We start from the raw sequence: 20,407 nt of genomic DNA, 5'->3' as shown, positions 1-20,407 counted from the left end.
TATCTGAAAAGATAATAAAGAAACTCGTAAATGAAGGGATCTTGAAATCTCTAGATTTTAACAACAATGACCCATGTGTTAATTGCATAGAGGCTAAGCATACAAACACATATAAAGAGGGTGCCAAACACAGCAGTGAGATATTGGAGATAGTCCATACGGATGTATGTGAACCGTTTTTCCACTGTTATACAAGCAAAAAATATTTTGTCACATTTATTGATGACTATTCTCAGTATATGTATCTCTACTTGATCTTTGAAAAATCTGATATTTTTCAGATGTTTAAGGAATTTAAGAAAGAAGTAGAGAAACAAACCGATAAGGTTATTAAGATAGTCAGGTCTGATAGAGGTGGCGAATATTATGATAGATTTACTGAGATGGGGCAAAGAGAAAGACCATTAGCGCGATTTTCAAAGAGGAAGGCATTGTGCCTCAATATACCATGCCTGGTACGTAGTGCCTATCAGAATGGTGTAGCTGAAAGGAGAAATCGTACGCTTAAAGAAATGGTCAAAGCTATGTTGAATTATTCAACACTTCCCATAAAGTTGTAGGGTGAAGCCTTAAGGACTGTTGTGCATATTTTGAATAACGTTCCTACGAAATCTATGCCTAAAACTTCTTATGAGCTGTGGACAGGTAAGAAACCAACAATGTCTTATATGCATATATGAGAATGTCCTGCAGAGGCTAAACTGTATAACCCCCACATTAAAGCCTTTGATCTAAGAACAACCAATGGATATTTCATTGGTTATCCAGAAAGATCAAAAGGGTACAAGTTTTATTGCCCATCTCACTCACCATAGATTGTTGAAACAGATAAGGCAAAATTCCTAGAAGATGGTTCAGTAGGATTAAGTGCACTTCAAAGCCTTGGTTTTGAGGAATTACAGTATCCAGTTTCATCACTTGTTAAGGAAAACATCGAAAGATACCACATTGTTATTCCTAATGATGGTGTGGTTGATCATTCGATTGTTAATGCACAAATCTAAAGTGAACCTATTGTGGACAATACGGCAGAGCACGAATAGGATGATCAGGTTCAATCTGAGCCTGAGGAACGATCTGTTTGGAGATCCACAAGGATTAGAAGATCTGCCATACATCCTGATTATGTGGTGTACCTTCAGGGGCCTGGTGATTTCATAGATATGGATAATGACCCATTGACTTTTATGAAAGTTGTTGAAAGCAAACAATCTTCGCACTAGATAGAAGCCATGAAAGAAGAGTTAGACTCTGTGGCTAAAAATCAAGTGTGAGATCTTGTCACGTTACCTAAAGGAGTAAAGCCCGTAGGGTGTAAATGGGTCTTTAAGACCAAGAAGGACTCTAAAGGTAACATAGAGAGGCATAAAGCAAGATTGGTTGCTAAAGGATTCATCCAGATGGAGGGCATTGACTATAATAAGATATTTTCTCCTGTCGCAACTAAAGAGTCAATGAGGATAATCTTGGCCCTCGTAGCTCATTATGACTTAGGGCTACATCAGATGGATGTGAAAACAGCGTTCCTCAACGGGGATCTGAATGAAGAGGTATACATGGAACAACCTCTTGGTTTCTCTGAAAATAATCGTTTGGTTTGCAAGCTTAACAAATCAATATATGGACTTAAACAGGCCCCCCGACAGTGGTATATTAAATTTTCCCAAGTCATTGTGACTTTTGGGTTTACAGAAAACATTATTGATCAATGTATATACCTTAAGGAAAGTGAGAGTAAGTTCATTATATTGATGTTGTATGTGAATGACATTTTACTTGCAACCAACGATATAAAGTTGCTTTCAGAGACAAAACAGTTTCTTGCATCACATTTTGATATGAAAGATATGGGTGATGCTGCTTATGTTTTTGGCATTGAGATTCATCGAGACAGAGCAAAAAGTGTTTTAGGCCTCTCCCAAAGATCTTATATAGATAAGGTGTTAAAGCGATATGGGATGGAAAATTGTTCTTCTAATTCCACACCCATATCAAAAGGTGATAAATTGAACCTAAAGGATTGTCTACAGAACGATATTGACAAAGCACAAATGAGTGCTTATCAATATGCATCAGTTGTTGGCAGCTTGCAGTACGCGCAGACATGTTCTCGACCAGATATTTCTTTTACAGTAGGGGTGCTTGGCAGATTTCAGTCTAACCCAGGTTTACCCCATTGGAAGGCTGCCAAGAAAGTCATGCGGTACTTGCAAAGGACAAAATACTATATGTTAACGTATCATAAAGTTGATCACCTTGAGGTCATTGGCTACTCAGATGCAGATTTAGGAGGATGCCTTGATAGTAGAAAGTCTACTACTGGGTACGTCTTCTTACTTGCTGGGGGCGCGATCTCTTGAAGGAGTGGAAAGCAGACGACCACTGCTGCCCACACCATGGAGGCAGAATTCATAGCATTGTACGAGACTACTTCACAAGTTATATGGTTAAAGAACTTCATATCATAGTTAAATGTGGTCGATTCCATTGGGAAGCCACTGAAGGTCAATTGTGATAATGAAGCTGCGGTGTCCTTTTCGAATAACAACAAAAGTACTACATCATGTAAGCATATGGGATTGAAGTATTTTGTTGTTAAAGAAAGGATGGAGAATCATTTAGTACATATTGTTAATATTAGTACAAAAGAGATGATTGTTGATCCTCTTACTAAAGGGCTAGCACCGGGATTATATTTCGAACATGTAATGAGGATGAGATTGTTAAACTTTTTTTGACATATGCACATAATTAAAGTGATCACTTTCAGTTTTTTATTCTCATTATGGTTGTTGTTAATCTCATAAGGATTAGAGATTCAACTAAGGACCTATAGAATAGAATAAAAAGGCCATTATATTCGTCAAATTATTCCCATAAGGTTTTCTGGTTAAAGGGTTTATCGTCGGAACAATGGGAGAATGTTGGGTTAAACCACCACGTTGGTGGTGGTTACCCACGATGTGGGTAATGTTTCCCTACATAAAGTGCTCCTTCCGTTAAACCCATCACCGAATAAAAGGGGAAACGGTTATTCAACCGTTCTCATTCAGTGACTATAAGAAAGAGGTTTCATGAGCAACCTCATACGGAGAAAAACTGTGTGGAAAAATCAAAACTGTGTATACAGTGAAAAACACAGTAAAAGAGGGAATATGGTCGACTCACCGGTGGCATTTGGAGGCCTGCGCTTGTGGTGGCTGCAGACCGGCTGAGTTGAAGGAAACCCCTCTCCGACAACATCCTCCACCCTTCGGCAATGTCCGCTTCAGGTATGCATTCTGTATGTTTTGCTTTTGCAGGGGCTCCGACGGGCTGGTGGCTGAGGCGCCGGCGACTCCGGTCCGACAGTGAACCCTCCCCCCCCAACAAAAAGTTCATACCAAATCCTGTTTTTACATGTAAACAGATTCAGACATCCATCAAATCTAGATATTCACAGGATCCAGTAGCAAAAAATTAAAATCATATCCACAGCCCATTATAATGGGTATTGTTTTGGCATACCAAATTCAACTAAACTGGGTCGGATTTGGTCAGTTACCGGAAAAAGATCTGATCTATTGACACCCCTGTAATAGGGGTTGACAATTTTTTTTCCTTCAAAGTATGGAGGAAAACCACCTCACTTACTCATGAGCTTGGTGTAAAACCCCAATATCCACCTTGCCCACCAGGGTGTACAGCTTCGGCCTCACGGCAAGGTATGCATACCCTTGGCTTTTGAGCTTTATAACATTCCTTCAGCATGGTGATGTTCACAAGTCGTCCCTATCAGACGAGTGGAACTCTTGCAGTCTTAATTTGTGGGGGTGCTTTGTTGTGGTTGTATTTTGAGAGAGAGAGAGAGAGAGAGAGAGAGATTGTATTTTGCTCCCATTTCTTTACCACCTTTAATTTAATCTTGTATGTAATTTGTGCCGCTGGGTGATCGGTGCATCGATACATTGCATTTGCATCTGGGTGTCTTAGGTGGCCCACCTCTGAAAGCTAGAGGCGGGGTTTGATCTGGTACCTTAATCTCAGCAGACTCACAGCCACTCCGCTGGCCACAAGGGCGACCCCACGGTGGTATTAGAAAAAAAGAATTGAAAATGGATGCATAAAATATCCAGGTCATTATTGTAAGTTGGGCTGTGCATTGTCCAAATCTGCATAATGTGGTATGCTTTATGGACCCACTTCGGTTGGCCACGTTTTGGGCCCTACCAGGTTGCGATCAGGTCAGCCATATGGATGGCCACATTGAGATCCAGAGGGGAATGCAGCAAGTCCGCCACTGATCGTCACACTACACTCACACAAGACCTAATGTGTATGCCCATCTGACCCTTGTGAATATAAGAGCATCAAAACCAGTGCAGTGGCAATTATGGCCTTGGTAGTGATGCTGGTTCTGTGTCAATGTAATGTGCGAGTAGAGGCCGGCCTGCTACAAGATCCAGGGTGAACGAGCCAACACGAGTTGCTACATGCCTCTCATTAATAGTGTAGAGTCAAGCAACACCACCACCCTCAACACCACCTTTAAGGGTGACTTCTTGCCTTGCGACTTCAACCTCCTCGTCACATGCCCACAAGAAACTTTAGTGATGGCCATCCTCTGTTTCTTGTCACCTATATGGAGAAACCAAAAGAGAGAAAAAAAACCTCACCTATTATGTCAAAGGATGGGTTCCGAACTCCTCTAATAGTTTAAGCTATATTTACTGATGTATATCGCTAGTTCTTCCTCATTTAGGCTGTTCCTAGAAAATTAACAAAATATCAACTACTTAACATTTAAAACCTAACGGGAAGCAATAAGAGCATCGTCCAATACATAGTATTGCTATATAAATTTAGCTATTCATCATATTGATGATCCTGTAAGGAAATAAACATGCTATCTAGCAATTTATCTAGTATAATGATATTTATAATGCTAAAACTTTTTTCTATAAAATATGCAAAGATTATACAAGGAACACATACTGAGAGAGAGAGAGAGAGCACCAAGACAAGAGTTGGTAAAAAAATGCATTTTGATGTAAGAGTTTTGGAAATCAGACATATGGGGACCCTCACATTGTATACAATTAAATAGGGCTTCCAATTTGGCTTATAGTTAGAGAGTGGTCATTGCAATGGGAAAAGTCTGGAAACAAGAGATACAGGAATCTTGCACATGCATGTGTGCAAGTATCAAGGTTAACTATTCGACTGTGAAACAACGTTTGGAGTGAGTGAAGGAGAGAATTTCATGGTGATGGTATTCTTGAAATGACAGCTCTAATCTATTAGTCAGCCTTCTGCATTTAAAAATACAAAACAATCACACCATATGTATATGTTCTTATCAACATCACTAAATATAATTTTCACAAGAACATGAGCCTTAATATCCCATGGATGGGAAGGACTTTATACATTTATATGCTCAAAGAATCTTTAATTTCTAGTTGGATCTTATGGAATCAGGAAGCTCTTTAATGCAGGTGCCAGAGGGATGGAGCTTAACCAGGTTTTTCATGGTGCCAATAGAATGAGGAAGTCTTGTTAATGACATAAACCAACTTAAGTCCAACTGCTCGAGATTAGTCAATGATTTCATCTGGTAGACCACACAGCTTGCAACACTTGTTCAACACAATTTTCTCAGATTCTCAAGAGATCCAATGGTTAGGAAGCTCTTCGAGTCCTGTTTCAGACAGATAAAGCTCAGCTAGGTTCCTAGTGTCGCTGATAGCATCAGGTAATTTTCTTAGTGACATACAGTACCTGAAGTCCAACAACTTCAATTTGGACAGGTTTCCAATTTAATCAGGTAGAACTCAGCTTATTTCATTTTAGGAACCACAATGTCTTCATCTTTTACAGAGATCCTATGGAATTAGGGAGCTCCTCAATGCTGGTTTCATCTATGGAGCTCAATAAGATTTCTCATATTGCCAACAGATTTTGGTAATGTTCTTGCAAATGAACAACACAAGTTTAATTTCTCAAGGATGGTCATTCTGCCTATTGAATCTGGTAATTCCATCAACTTCTTGAGTCCAAGAAACAACAGCTCTGTCAACTTCTCAAGACATGCTATGGATTCAGGAAGTGCTTCAATTTCATAAAGGTAAAGCACTGGCATTTTTCAAATTGCAAATAGAATCAGAAAATTCTCTTAATTCACAAGAGCTCAAGTCTATAAGTGTTGACATGCTTCCAGTAGAATCTGGCAGGCCTTCCAACTTCCACCATCAACACAGTACCAAGTCATTCAATTACTGAAAGGATCCTATCGAGTTAGGAAGCTCTTCAATGCCAGTCCCACAGAGGTCAAGCTGTGGAAAATACTGAGGAAACGTCATGTGGCTGATAGAATTGGACAGTGTTCTTAATAACTTGCAATAGTTCATATCTAACTTTTCAAGCTTAGGCAGGGTCCCATTTTATGCTCTCAATTCTCTGCACTCAGACAGCAACAATGTCTTCAGCTTCTCAAGATACCCCATTGGATCTGGAAGGTCTTTAATGTGGAGAGCATGCAGGTCAAGCTTGACTAGATTTTTCATTTTGCCAATAGAATGGAGCAATGTCCTCAGTGATTCACATTCTTGCAAGTGCAACTTCTCAAGATTGGTCAATCTCCCCATTGCATCTGGCAGTCTTGCCAGCTTTACATAGTTCACCAAAACAGCTTTTTTAATTCTCAAGGGATCCTATGGAGTCAGGAAGAATCTCTTAAATACCAGTATCATTAACGAAAAGGTCAACTAGATTTTTCATATTGCCTATAGAATGACAATTTTGTTAATGACTTGCAATTTTGTTAAATCAGGATTCCTCTCAAGGTGCTTGTAGTAAGCGAGAATAAGAACAGTCAGCCATTTGAAGACCCGAAAATCCAAGGTCTCATATAAGGAAACAAACCACACTAGAAATATACAAGATTCTAAATCAGATGTATGAAATGTCATAACCAACCTTGTTTTCCAATCAGGCGCTCCTGTTCCACACTTTGACAATTGTGCTGTTAGATAGGGTAAAGGACTGCAATTTTTTTCTGATTAAAATCATCTGGTAGTGATTTCAGTGGGCACCCACGACAATTCCATCCATCTTAGTTGTGTGGACATGCATTTGAATGACCAATTAGAGTTTGAAAAGTTGGCACAAAGTAACCTTAGATTGGATAATTATGCAGAAGACTTGACACTGAAATCTCTCACAGGCTCTGCTTTAAAGTCAACACCAATGCCTTCAAGAACTACTGTTCCCTGACCATAGAAATGCTAATCAAGTAAACAATATGAAAATTTATGAAAATAAAATGACAAAGCTAAGAAACTCACTTGCGCTAGTGCTTACCTTTCGATTATCCAATGCATCTAGTACTTCCTCATAAACCCATAACCTACTTTGCTTGCTAGGGCCCACGGGATATTCTTCTTGGATGATACCTTTCCTCATGTTGTGAAGTTGGTCATGCATTCGTAGTTAACTCTAATTTTAATGAGATCTATTGTAAAACTTTGATTTCTATCTTTAGAAAGAAGCCATGCTGCTTCCCTATGACAATTGCATTTTATATCTACATACAATAAGAAAGCATGCAATGTCAAGAAGTATCTTTTTCTCTTCGTCTAGTCCATCATAACTTATGTTCAGCCTTTCTTGAATACCATTAAAAGGAATTAATTTTAATCTATTAAAAAAACTTTGCCAATATTCAAAAATTTTCTCACAATACTTTAAGAGCTAAGGGCAGTCCACCCATATAAAACCTTTTTAAAGAGCTCTATGTAAGTTTCAATTGGTAGGTCTCTTTCAAAAGTATGATAATTAAAGAGAATTGATTATCTTTATTTTTTATGTGCACTCAATTTTAGCACATTAAATATGTGCTCATCTCTTGTTGTGAAGATGATTCTACTTTCAACAAGAAACCAATTTCACTCACCAATCAATGCATCAAGTTTATCTATGTGGTCCACATCATCAAGTGCAATGAAAACTCACTTCACATAAAAAATTCTTTTAATTATGGTGAGACCTTTACTAACATTATTAACTTGATATATAATTTAAAAATCTTAAAAGTGGCTCTTTATATTCTTTGATGCTTTTTAATATTTGAAATAAAGCAGGTAGCATCAAAATACTTTGATATCCTCGGTTATAGACTGCCTTGGCTGGAGTTTTTCTTTCCTATTCCACCCATAACATGAATTTGAAGTACTTGAATATCATGTGCTTTTATTTTTAACAACTCTGTTATATCAAACATGAGAGAATCAACTCCAATGAGGTGATCAGCAACATCCAGTGTAACATTGTTGAACTCGCTTATAACCCACTTCCCAATAAATTGTATCACCTTGTCTTCAAGCCTGCTGGTTTTTCACATCAAACAAAAGCAACAAATAACAAGCATAAGGAACATGGTCGTAAGCTATATGAACATTTTGTCTGTTTTTCAAATAAATTATGCTAAACGCTTCAACTGCATTCATGCTAACTCAAAATGAAATAGTTTTGGGTCGGATATCCAATCAAATATAAGTCCGCTTTAGATGGATTCAGTATAAGAATCCATCTTCAATTGCTAATCGGACACAGATTCAGTATTAGCATCTTCACATCGGAAATCTGAGTCCAACTTCAGGTTGCCACATTGAAAAAGACGTGTGTTTTAAATAGGGATGGCAGTGGACCGGGGAAAGAGGGGCCCCGCCCCGCCTCGCCCCGTTTGGACCGGGGATGAAGGGTATGAAACGGGGATGGAGGCGGGGGTGGAGGATAAAATCCATCCCCGCCGCGGAGGCGGGGCGGGGGTGGACGTGCACTTTTCCCCGCCCCGCCCCGCCCCGTCCCCGCCACGATCCCCGCCCCAACCACTTTTCCCCGCAATATCCCCGCCCCGCCCCGCCTCATCCCCTTGGACCGGGGATGAAGGGTATGAAACGGGGACAGAGGCGGGGGTGGAGGATAAAATCCATCCCCGCCGCGGAGGCGGGGCTGGGGTGGAGGATAAAATTTTGAGGCGGGGCGGGGGTGGAAACCTTGTCCCCCGCCCCGCCCCACTGCCATCCCTAGTTTTAATTGGAGTTTTGCTAACTATGATTAGGACTGAAAAACACCAAATCCAGTTAATATTGAACTCGAATACGAGTTTAGTAATATTACATTCAGATCAGAATTCAAGTTCAACTCAAGTCGGACAAGATTCGAACTGTTTATTTATAAACATATCCGATTGGATTCAGTATAAGCACTCGTCATCTGAACCCGAGTCTGATTATGAATTCAATTAACCAAAATATGATTGTGTTTATACCAGACCCGAGCCCTTGAAACAAAATAGCTAATGAATTCCGGATCTGGTAAAACTTCGGTACCCAAGACCTAATCTGATTATGTTTCAGCTTCAGCGATACCAAACCAAACCGCTTTGAGTTAGACCAGAGCTAGATCTAACCTTGGCGGAGGTCAATAGAGACAAATATCCGTGGTATTTTGAAAATAACGTCAAAATGATATTATAACGGCTGTTTTAAGCATCTAAGTCTAAGCTTTCATGATATCTCTAAATTGCAATATTACCGTTGAACGAAAATACCGGGAAAATATTTACTTCGTTTTGATCACAATATTTACATTACATGTTTCCAAAAAAAATTAAAAAATTTGTTTTATTTTTCACATACTTTGTTAAATTTTAACCTTTTCCCCTTGCACCTATTTATGTTATTTTATTTTCCAAGATTTTACTCATAAAAGAACAAGAAATTTGGAAAAACTTTCAAAATTTCACCAGAAATTAGCGGTGAAACAGTTGCGGTTTGAACGTTTGTCACTACACGCTGAAACCAAAGTCACAATCTCTTTATCGGAATTTTCTCGGCCAGGGAAAATCTCATGATAAATTAGAAAACATCATTTTTCTCGAAGTAAAATCTCGGAAAAATATCAGCATGTATATTATTTTAAAAATAAAAGAAATACTATAAAATATATATAAAAAAAAAAATAAGAGAAGAAAAAGAAGGTGTTAATATTGGGATATTTTACAGATAGGCGATACTGTTCTGTAAAAAGCTAAAAGGGAGGTATTTTAAAATATTGTCAGTATTTATCGGCTCTTAAAAATACCACAATAGAATCGAGATGTTTTCAAAATATCACCGATATTTGCGAGTGAAACGTGTATGACAGTGGCTCGTACTCAGGCGACAGGTGAGTCACTTAGATCCGAGTGCGTCGTTCCCTTGACCGGATCGGATTTGGTTTGGGTTAAACCTGTGAGAGAAAGAGAGAGGCGCACCGTTCATCGTGAGCATCCGAAAGTACATAGCCGTCAATCTCACCGAGCTCGCTCATCGCTTCCCCCCACTCCCTCACCTCCTTCTCTTCGGATCGGATCTCATCGATCCGGAACGCCAGCTCGAAGGGTCCCCTCTGGCGCCGAACGTCCGACGGATCGACGAGGTAGAAGACGGGAAGGATCTTGACCATCCCTCCGCACCGGACCATCGGGGCCAGATCGAAGAGGCGCCGCTCCAAATCGGCGTGTAATCCTGAGATGACGGGCTCGCAGATGGTCGATCCTTCCATCCTGTCCCCTTCACCGTCCGATCCCTCCACCAGCGTGACGACGCCCTTCTGATGAAGGGCGTCGTACAGCCGTTCCGTGAAGCTCTTGCTGGCATCCTTCTCTCCGCTGAAGCTCAGGAAGACTTGCAGATCCGGAGATGAGGCCATGGACGGCCAGAATTAAGCCGATTAGCCTACTCCTGAGATGGGGAGTGAGCGGGCGGTGGTGCCCTTGTAATAGGGAAGCAGATCAGGTCACGCTGAACATGAGCGTTTTTGCGGACATCGTGGCCGTTTGTTTGCATTTTGGATAAATGCCACGTGGTTTTGTTCACTTTTGAGCTTTTTAAAATGTGGATGGCCGTGAGCTGTTCGAGTTTTTCTCCTCTTCCTTCTTCCTCGTTGCCTTTGCTTTTCATTTTCCTCCCTCTTCTTCTTTTGTTTTTTTTTTCTATTGGTCATCTTTTTTCTTCTTCCTTTGATCTTAGTAATGCTAGTATAGATAAGAATGAAGAATCATTTTATTAAGTCTAGTGATATCGAACAATAAAGAATTTTTTGTCTCACAAGCTTTAGACATTATTAACCTGCATAATATATAAATTTAACCACATCATTATATGTTACAATCGTCTTCTCAAGTATATAATATTACAAATTATCTCATTTGTTAAACAATTACCAACATTACAAATCATTGTAATATTTAGCTTCATATGTAAATATCGTTGTAAGATTTAGCAAATTTAAGTATAAATCAAGGTAATTTTATAAATATACATAGCTACTGCTTTAAATATATAAATCGTTGTTGCTTCAAACTTACAAATCATTGTAGCAATCACAACCTTCATAAGTAAGTACATATCGTTGCAACGTTTGGGCTTCATGTATAAACATTGATGTACGATTTATCAAACTTAAGTACAAATCGTGATAATTTCATTAAATCATTATTGCTTCAAACGTATAAATTATTTTAGAAATTACAACCTTCATAAGTACATATTGTTGTAACGTTTGAGCTTTATACGTAAACATTCTTTTACAATTTATCAAACTTAAGTACAAATCATAGTAATTTCATTAAATTGTTACTTCTTCAAACATATAAATCGTTGTTGCTTCATAAGAACAAATCGTGCTAACTATTTTTCGACGCCCAGAAGGTGGATAGGTATAAATCAATTTGTTTCAGTATGAAAATAAGTGTTATTTAGCATAAATAGTAAAACAACTTGTAAGATTTAGCATTTATATTTACAAATCGATTTATTTGCATAATGAAACCTTACACGAAACTCACTGAAATAATACGAGTTTTGATAATCCGATAGTGAGGAAGAAATGCCCAGAACCAAAAGGTAGACACAATCGATGGTGGCAACGATGCTCCCACTCGTAGATGACGACAAAAGATGTTTCAACGACAACAAACGATGATAAAGGGTGCTCCGACGACAGCAGACGAAGGCAAAGGTTGCTCCGACTGTAATAGACGACGACAAAGGGTACTTTGACGACAGCAAATGATGATAAAGGGTGCTTCGGTGGAAGCAGACGATGACAAAAGAGGGTCCAGGAGTAGCAGACGAAGACAAAGGATACGCCGTCAAAGGGATCTCCAGTTACAACAGATGGTGCAAAAGTTTACTTCTTAGGGCAAAAACGAAACATTTAAACTTTGAATAGTTAACATCATTCTAGAACCGACGTTTTTACTTTTCTAGAAGGAGAATCTTAAACCGTCATTTCACTTTTCTAGATGGAGGACATTTTTGTCTTTTTCTCGAACCATCGTTTCTTGACGAGAATGACGAAAAAGGGTACTTAAGTCTTTGCAATCACATCAGACTCCATTGCTAAGTGATGCCGACATACATGGGGATACGAGCCTCACAAGCTTATATATGTGACTTTCATTCGGACCCCTGAACACACATTGTAGCAAACAATGCAAGGGGGGGGGGGGGGGGGGAGGGCATATAACCTGCTTTGCTAAGAAACCACCTGTGCACCAGTGAGGTTTGATATGGTGCTTTCCATCAACTCTTCAGCATCACTAGGGGTTTGGCATAATTGGATGGGGCCTAGTATGTTAGACGAGGAGTTTAGGTTCAAATTCATGAGTGTGACATTGATTTTTAGCTCTTTAAAAATTGCATCTAAACGACAAAAAAAATCATAATAAAAAACATGTCATTTACTAAATGAATGATAAAAATTCAACATGTAAAGTTCGATTGATGAAAGACAAGGAACACGGTTGATTATCATATGTTGTAGATTTTGGACTTTCCTTGGGTTGAACGGTCCCTCTTCCACATGAGTATTGTCAGACGTCTATGGCAGTAGATGAGGTAGAATGCATGGCTAAGAACCATGCATTAAAAAAAAATCAAAAAAATGATTATTTGAATGACAATTTTTTTGCGCGGTTGATCACACAGGTTATTCGAATGATGTTTGTAAAAAAGCTAGCATTAGCGATGATCAAACTACACTAATGCCTTAGACGGAAAAAAGACTTTTAGCGGCGGTTGCAACGGCTAAAAGTCATTTTCATTATTGGCGTGCTGCCACATATGTGTTTGATGATAAGGGTTACTCTCTCTCTCTCTATATATATATATATATATAATGTTTAGAAATCACTTTTTTTCTTCAAAAAATTTTTTTTTTAGAACAAATGTTGTGATCTACATTATTTGACTAGTAAAAAACTTGTTTTGGACCATGTGATTATGACAAGTAATTAGGTTCTTAAAGGAGTCCAAAAATCCAGGCCCCACAATGTGCCAAAATCTATAACTCAAAAAATTACATTTTTACATCAGAAAAGCACGATCTTTAGATCGATCCTTAGCAAACAAACCATGTTGAACATATCTATGTGGTTAGATTAACCAAACTTGCACCTATGATTTCTAGCTCATTAGTTTCGTACCTTCATTAGTAGCCAATATTAACCATATATATATATATATATATATATATATATATATATATATATATATATATATATATATATATATATATATATATATTTGTAATGTTTGCTACTTTGGGTGAGAAACCCCTTGTGAAAAATATAATATTTTTATTTTTTTCAACTATTCTACATATTAAGTTTATTAGAAATTGAACTTTGGATCATGTTTTTCTTATCTGTATGTCAGATTTTAAGAAAGTTGACAAATGCTTATAATGTACTAAGTTTTCAAACCTCAAAAAATATATTTTTATGTCAAAAAACTATGATCCAAGAATGGATTCCTACTATTTTGATCATGTGAATACATCCATAAGCTCAAATTAGGTCAAAAAGGTTTCTTACCAATGAAGGTAGCAAATGTTATCCTTTATATGTATATTGTCATATTATATGCATCCATTGACAACCATGCTCATCTTGGCATTTATTGAGATAGAGACCACCCATCTCAAGAATCGTTGAGATGGGCGATCAGTCATGCTATTGCAGAATAAAAACTGACACACAAAATATGTTAAATAACCAAATATATTTATTGATATAAACCAAGATTTTTATAGTTTTTTTTATTTTTTTCGAAAATTTTACCATATTCAGTCTCTTGGTTTTATAGAAATAGACTCTTGGATCATCCAGTTACAATGTATAAGAAGGATCTTCTGAGAGTTGAAAATCAATGGCTTAAATTTTTTATAAATATTTAAGCATGAAAAATCATATTTCTTGATCCGATTATGATGATCCAATAATCGATTCCTAGCAAATGAACCACATTGAATGCATCTGAAGGGTTAGATTTGCAAAAAACTATATGAAAATCTTGATTCATACCAGCAAACATATTTGGTTGGTAAACATATTTCAGTTTCTCTCTCTCTCTCTCTCTCTCTCTCTCTCTCTCTCTCTATATATATATATATATATATATATATATATATATATATATATATATATATATATATATATATATATATATATATATATATATATATATATATATAGTATTATTAAAGGCATGAAACTACCAAATATAAACCACTTTCTTTTTATATTTTGTAGTTTTTTTTTGTAGATTTGACTTTATAGATCTGCAAGGTTTAGTAGAAAATTAATTTTGAATCATTTGATTGTGGCATATAAACAAGTTTTTATCTGCTTCAAAAAATCAGCAACCCATGATGTATTAAAATTTTAAAAATTGATCGTATTGTACAACAAAATGACATATTTCTTGAAAAGCATTAATTTTTTTTAAATTCATCTACTATTCAAAATTGCAAATACTGTTATTTTTATGACCTTTTTAGCCTTCACACCTATCATTTTCGGTCTACATTTTTTTTAATTATGAATTTTCGATTTTCTGTCTCCATCGAAAACTCCAACCTCACAAATATCTGAGTTACCATGCATTAAAAATTTATCAAATTCACATAAAATAAGTATGAACGAACTTTCTTTTAAACTGAAACCGACCAACATCACAAATACTTGAATTGCTTCGCATAAAAAATTCTTAAATTCGTATATTTCATATTTCAAAAGACGTGTATATGTCATAAAGTCTTCGTGTAAAGCATATTTCTTACTAAATAAATTATAGCAAAACAAATATATGAGGTCAGATAAATAAGATGATCAAGCATTAGAAAATAAGCTCCTTTTGATAGTTGTTGATTATAGATTTTGGATCTTCTTTTGGTTGGATATATATATATATATATATATATATATATATATATATATATATATATATATATATATATATATATATATATATATATATATATATATATATATATATATATATATAGAGAGAGAGAGAGAGAGAGAGAGAGATGAGTGGCTCAATTTATTTGGAAGGGTAATATTTTTTATTTTATTTCATTCAGAATCTTTTCTCAACAGGATGGCCAAACTTGTTTCCTGGATTGCATGTAGTGAAGGAAGCTAAAGGAGCAATATCATGATGACAAATAAGTGGCATCTCTCTCTCTCTCTCTCTCTCTCTCTATATATATATATATATATATATATATATATATATATATATATATATATTTGAAAGGCGGCATCTGTATATTTGGAAGGGCGTAACACTGTAATCTTCCATCAAGCAGCCAACCTTGCAGCTCCGTATCTAATGATACCCTCTAGGTCCACCAAGCATTCAGATGGGAGTATTCTACTTTTGAAATTTCAAGTTGGTAAAAATATAAAACGATCATCTTCATTTTTTTACTTCTAAATGTCGGGACATGAAATTGCAGAAGCACCAAACGAGGGCTCCGCTTGGTTAGTTGGAGCTGTCAGTGCACGTCATCTTGTGGTGCGACGTTGCAGGTTCAAAACCCAATGGTACCTGGAATAAGTGGTGGGTCTGCTTATCTAAAAAAAAGTATAATAATAATAATAATAAGAAGAAGAAATTGCAGACGTCATTGATGATTGTGGTCATTGCAAGAGTTCATCTTAAAAGCTCTGAAGAGATTTCCGCAGCTGTGGATTTGTAAGCTGCTGTGGGTATCTTCCCATGCTTGAAACAAGGGATTCTCTTGCCAAATCTGTAGAAGAAACGCCACCTTCAAAACTTATAAGTAGGTTGGTGCCCCTTTCTCCTAAGATGGGCCTCCACCCCTAACCCAATGGGCCAACACAAGTCTATGATTGATATGATAGCCCACTGGATGCTATCCATCCAAGTGGGGAGGAGGTGGTGGGATGTGTGGCACCCGGTCACTGGGTACCTTATCAAGGGATGTTACAGTAATCAGGATAAGGCACTTTTTAAGGTGCTCGGCCCAATCACTGTGACAGCCACACCACAGTGATTGGATCGAGCACGTTTTGCAAGGTACTCGGCCTATCACTGAATCTGCTTTGCTTTGCATGGTATTACTCGGCGGATCATTGGATCTGCTCCCGTCTCTCATTGGGGTTCGAGCTTGAAGATGGGTTTATTCAATGGATCATGACAATGGTTTCTCCTTTCCTTGTATGCAATCGTGACCAATGTGAAGCACCTTAAACTTGGGTTATCTAGGATAGGTTTCGAAGCTCAGGTAAGCTTTTGGTGCATCCTCACGTAGGGTGCAAACTGGCCCGGTTGGTTCCTGATATTGACCAGCCTGTTAGCACCCTCGCAAGGGTTGCCCTCAAAAGCTTGGCTGAGGCTTCGAAACCTGTCCTAGATAGGTCAGGTAGGTTGTGTTCCTTCCCATTGGACGGCAATTAAGAATGAGGGGTGATAGAATTAATATCATGCCCACAATCAAATCTCAGAGAGAGAGAGAGAGAGAGTATAAAGATTAATTTCAAGCTCAAAGCACGATTGGGTTCAGAGTTCATGAGATCTTCATTCCTGTGGCAGTGAAATGTGATGGGACATGTTCCGGCTAACAAGGACGTGAGGTTACGAAGCACATTCACTCTTAAGATGCAAGAGAGAGAGAGAGAGATGTAACCATTGAATAATATTTCAACTGTCTTTGCTCACCATGTTCTACCAATGTATTTTATTGTTCTCACATGTGAAGGGTAAAAAGATCTTTTAAAATCTAGACATTTACGATTTTGGACATGAAAGAATATCGAAAATAGAAGTGTTTAAAAAACACACATCAAATTACCCGTACAGTATGTTCCATAAGAACTTTCATCGTCATCAAATATAGCCTATAAATATGTGCATCTTGGTTTCTTAAGAAGTGAGGGTATAAAATGCCTCAAATTCGAGCATGGGACTTGTACCATATTTGCGCCTCACCACGACACATCAAATTTTCATATCTAAGATTTGAGGCCACCAATGAGACCAGAAATGAGGATAGAAGCACCTTATCATTAATCCAATGGAGATTTATCATTCATATAATTTCTTTCTCCCTAAACCTTTTCTCTTTTCTTTATTACATCTATTTTAATTTATTATATCGAAATTTTCAGTTTTCCTAGCATAATTGCTATGCAAGTTGTACCAACTGCAATCTTGTTATGTCACCAAACTGCAAGGTCGTTTCATCATTGATAAGAAAGAAAGCCTCCCCTTGTGGTACGTTGCAGGTTCAAAACCATACGTTGAATAATAACTGTGTGTGTGTGTGTGTGGGGAGGGGGGGTCAGACCAACGCCAGCTTGCTTTTAAAAAAAGAAAGAAGGAAAAAGTGAGTAATTTCAAAGATGTCCTGTACCGTTAGGACATTTAGGGTATGTTTGATTTTTGTCCAGGGTTGTATGAAATGAACAAAAAAGAATGGAACAGAACATTGGTTCTGTTCATTCCGTAACAATTGTTCCAAGTCCAACGCTTGTTTGTACTGTACTCAAATGCTATGTTGCAAATGTCCATTGTTTGAACACGATGTGCAGACAACTTGGACAGCCATGGATAATGGATCAAATTACTTCATTTTGGAACATATGACCCAATTTGTCCACCATTTTGCATGTTTTAACAAGTTTATTATGAATTTTTGCTCGGATATGAATCCAATTATGAAATTATATCTAAAATCATGAATTTTTTTGCCATGACGAATATGGATTTGGAATTGGATTTTTGCCTCAAATATGGTTTTTTGCTCTGAATATGGATCTCGAATGGGATTTTTGCCCCAAATATGGATTTTTGCTCCGAATATGGATTTCAAATTGAATTTTTGATCTGAATATGGATCTCGAATTAGATTTTTGCCCCGAATATGAATCTCGAATTGGATATTTGCCGTGAATATGTATTTTTGCCTCGATTATGGATCTCAAATTAGATTTTTGCCCCGAATATGAATCTCAAATTAGATATTAAGAATATTTACCTTCTAGAATGTATATGTGAACTTAGCCAAATGATATGAACAATTCATATTATGCTATCAACATTTTAATCAGCAAAATTACATGCATTGTTCTTTTATTATTTTTGCATGGATTTACTATAATTTCCTGTTCTATTTTTCGACATGCTTATGGGATGATTCATAATCTTCTGTTCATTAATTTAGTTAGTGTTTCTGGAAGTGGCTCAGACTCAACCTTCAAGTTTGAGAAATCTATACCTCTGATAGCTGGGAAGAATGAAATCAGTCTTCTAAGCATGACTCTTGGCCTACAAGTAAGTTTGTCCGATAGAAGGTTTTCATGGTATCTTTGATATTATATGTTTTCATCTGATCAACTGAATTTTAGAATTTTGCAGACTACAAGTATTTATTCATCCGATTTTCCATTTTAAATTATTGTATGCTTCATTTATTTACAACCAAATATTTATTTACAGATCCTTAAGCATAAACATACTCATTATGCCAGTTAGAACTGTTTTATAACTTCTTAAAATGTTAAGGATAAACTTTGCAGGAAGATATTGTTGCTTTTTTCCAACTCAAGAAGTACTTGAAAATACACCTGCAAAACATCCATGAGAACGTGGATGATTGGTTTGGATTTGTTCTGATCAATTTACTTTGATGTTTTTGCATCTTTTTTGCCTTTTTTAATTTTTTAGCTGAGTGATGTTCTTTTGTTGTTCAAGTTGTCAAGTTCAAGAATTTACTTGGATTTGTTTACGATGAAGACAAGTACGAACATAAAAGGGATATTATCCAAATAGCACAATGGAACATTTAATAGGATATTGTTTTTTCCATCAATTAGAAGCTGCAGTGTTGCACTTTTGCAGTTGCAGTGTTCATTCTTTTTGCATAATCTGTTATACATTTCAATGTTTAGAAAATAGGGACCATCCATATGCACAAATGGTATTTCTAGAGTGTGTTTGTGTCCAGGGGGGAAGGTTGGAGAGAGAGAGAGGTAATTGCAGACTTCATAATCGGGATAGATGAACACATTGTTAAAGTGGAAAAGTATGTCATTTTTGGCAAACTTCAACACGCTTGGTCTTTAAATTGAAATAAAACCATATTGGATAAAACAGTTCCTCTGGCATAGTGTAATTAATTCTGTCTAGTACCACAATACAAGGGGACCTACACAGTGATCCCATAATTTCTTGTTAAACCAAAATGAGTTAAAAAAGAATAACTGTATCAATTTATGCTTCATGACACAATGGATTTCTTTTTTCAGTAGTGAATTAACATCCGGAGTTGAAAATGGAAGATCATAAGGCCATGAGATAAACTCTAAACCTTGAAGTCAGCAAGTCCACCAAAATGAAGCTGGTTAGTCAAAAGAAGTATGCAAGGAAATATTTTGTGCAATTCTCCAAATCCAATAGGGCTTTCTGGTGATCGTCATAAATTCATTACATTTCTACTAAGTAATAATATTACCCATGATGGTAGCAATTAACTTTTTGAAATACTCCAGCATTCAGAATTTTGTTCGGCACAGATTACAAAAACACATCTACACGTGTGTCATCCTTGCAAAGTTGTGTACACACTCATGCTAGAACACCAAAAAAATTGAAAATGTTTGTTGATGACCTAGCCCTAGCCTTCTTGAAGAGATACTAAAACCCCAGAACATTCATCACAAGCACCTATCTTCCACCTTGCTTTGTCTCCAGCAATTCATATGGTCCTTTTCATTGCAAATTACTTCTCATGAGCCCTGAACCAATCAAAATGCAACAGAGTTGCAAAATAGCTAAAGATGGCTAATAATGAAACCTATTATAATAATATCTGCAAGGGGCTACATATAGCTACTGATGATTATCTATACAAACCAAGAGCATACTGCCATAAGGTATTGTGACTCAATACCATAAGACACACACACATGTGCACATACCCACCCTCACCCACACTCCTAGACGTGCATGTGCACATATGCATTTTTCACACGTGTCAAAGCACCGTCAAAGTCCCCCTGAGAGAGTTA

General features: G+C 37.1%; 1 protein-coding gene across 2 annotated transcripts; it reads right to left on the bottom strand.

Moving 5' to 3' along the window:
- Positions 1-5,326: 5,326 nt before the first annotated feature.
- On the bottom strand, positions 5,327-10,815 carry LOC149815505 (disease resistance protein L6-like). Of its 2 annotated transcripts, none has more exons than XM_089988658.1 (2): positions 10,298-10,815; positions 5,327-8,363 (listed from the first exon to the last, which is right to left on the bottom strand). In XM_089988658.1, exons 1-2 carry the CDS (start codon positions 10,732-10,734, stop codon positions 8,150-8,152), a joined length of 651 nt encoding a protein of 216 aa, XP_089844784.1. In that variant the 5' UTR covers positions 10,735-10,815; the 3' UTR covers positions 5,327-8,149. The 2 variants fall into 2 exon arrangements, with proteins under 2 accessions (XP_089844784.1, XP_089844783.1); XM_089988657.1 differs by having other exon boundaries at positions 7,644-8,366; positions 10,298-10,766.
- Between the last annotated feature and the right edge of the window lie 9,592 nt (positions 10,816-20,407).

The sequence above is a fragment of the Nuphar pumila genome, chromosome 15 (genome assembly GCF_984573655.1).
Source record: "Nuphar pumila chromosome 15, dmNupPumi1.hap1.1, whole genome shotgun sequence".
Lineage (NCBI taxonomy): Eukaryota > Viridiplantae > Streptophyta > Magnoliopsida > Nymphaeales > Nymphaeaceae > Nuphar > Nuphar pumila.
Note: the sequence above shows the minus strand (reverse complement) of the source record. Positions and strands in the feature narration are given on the sequence as shown.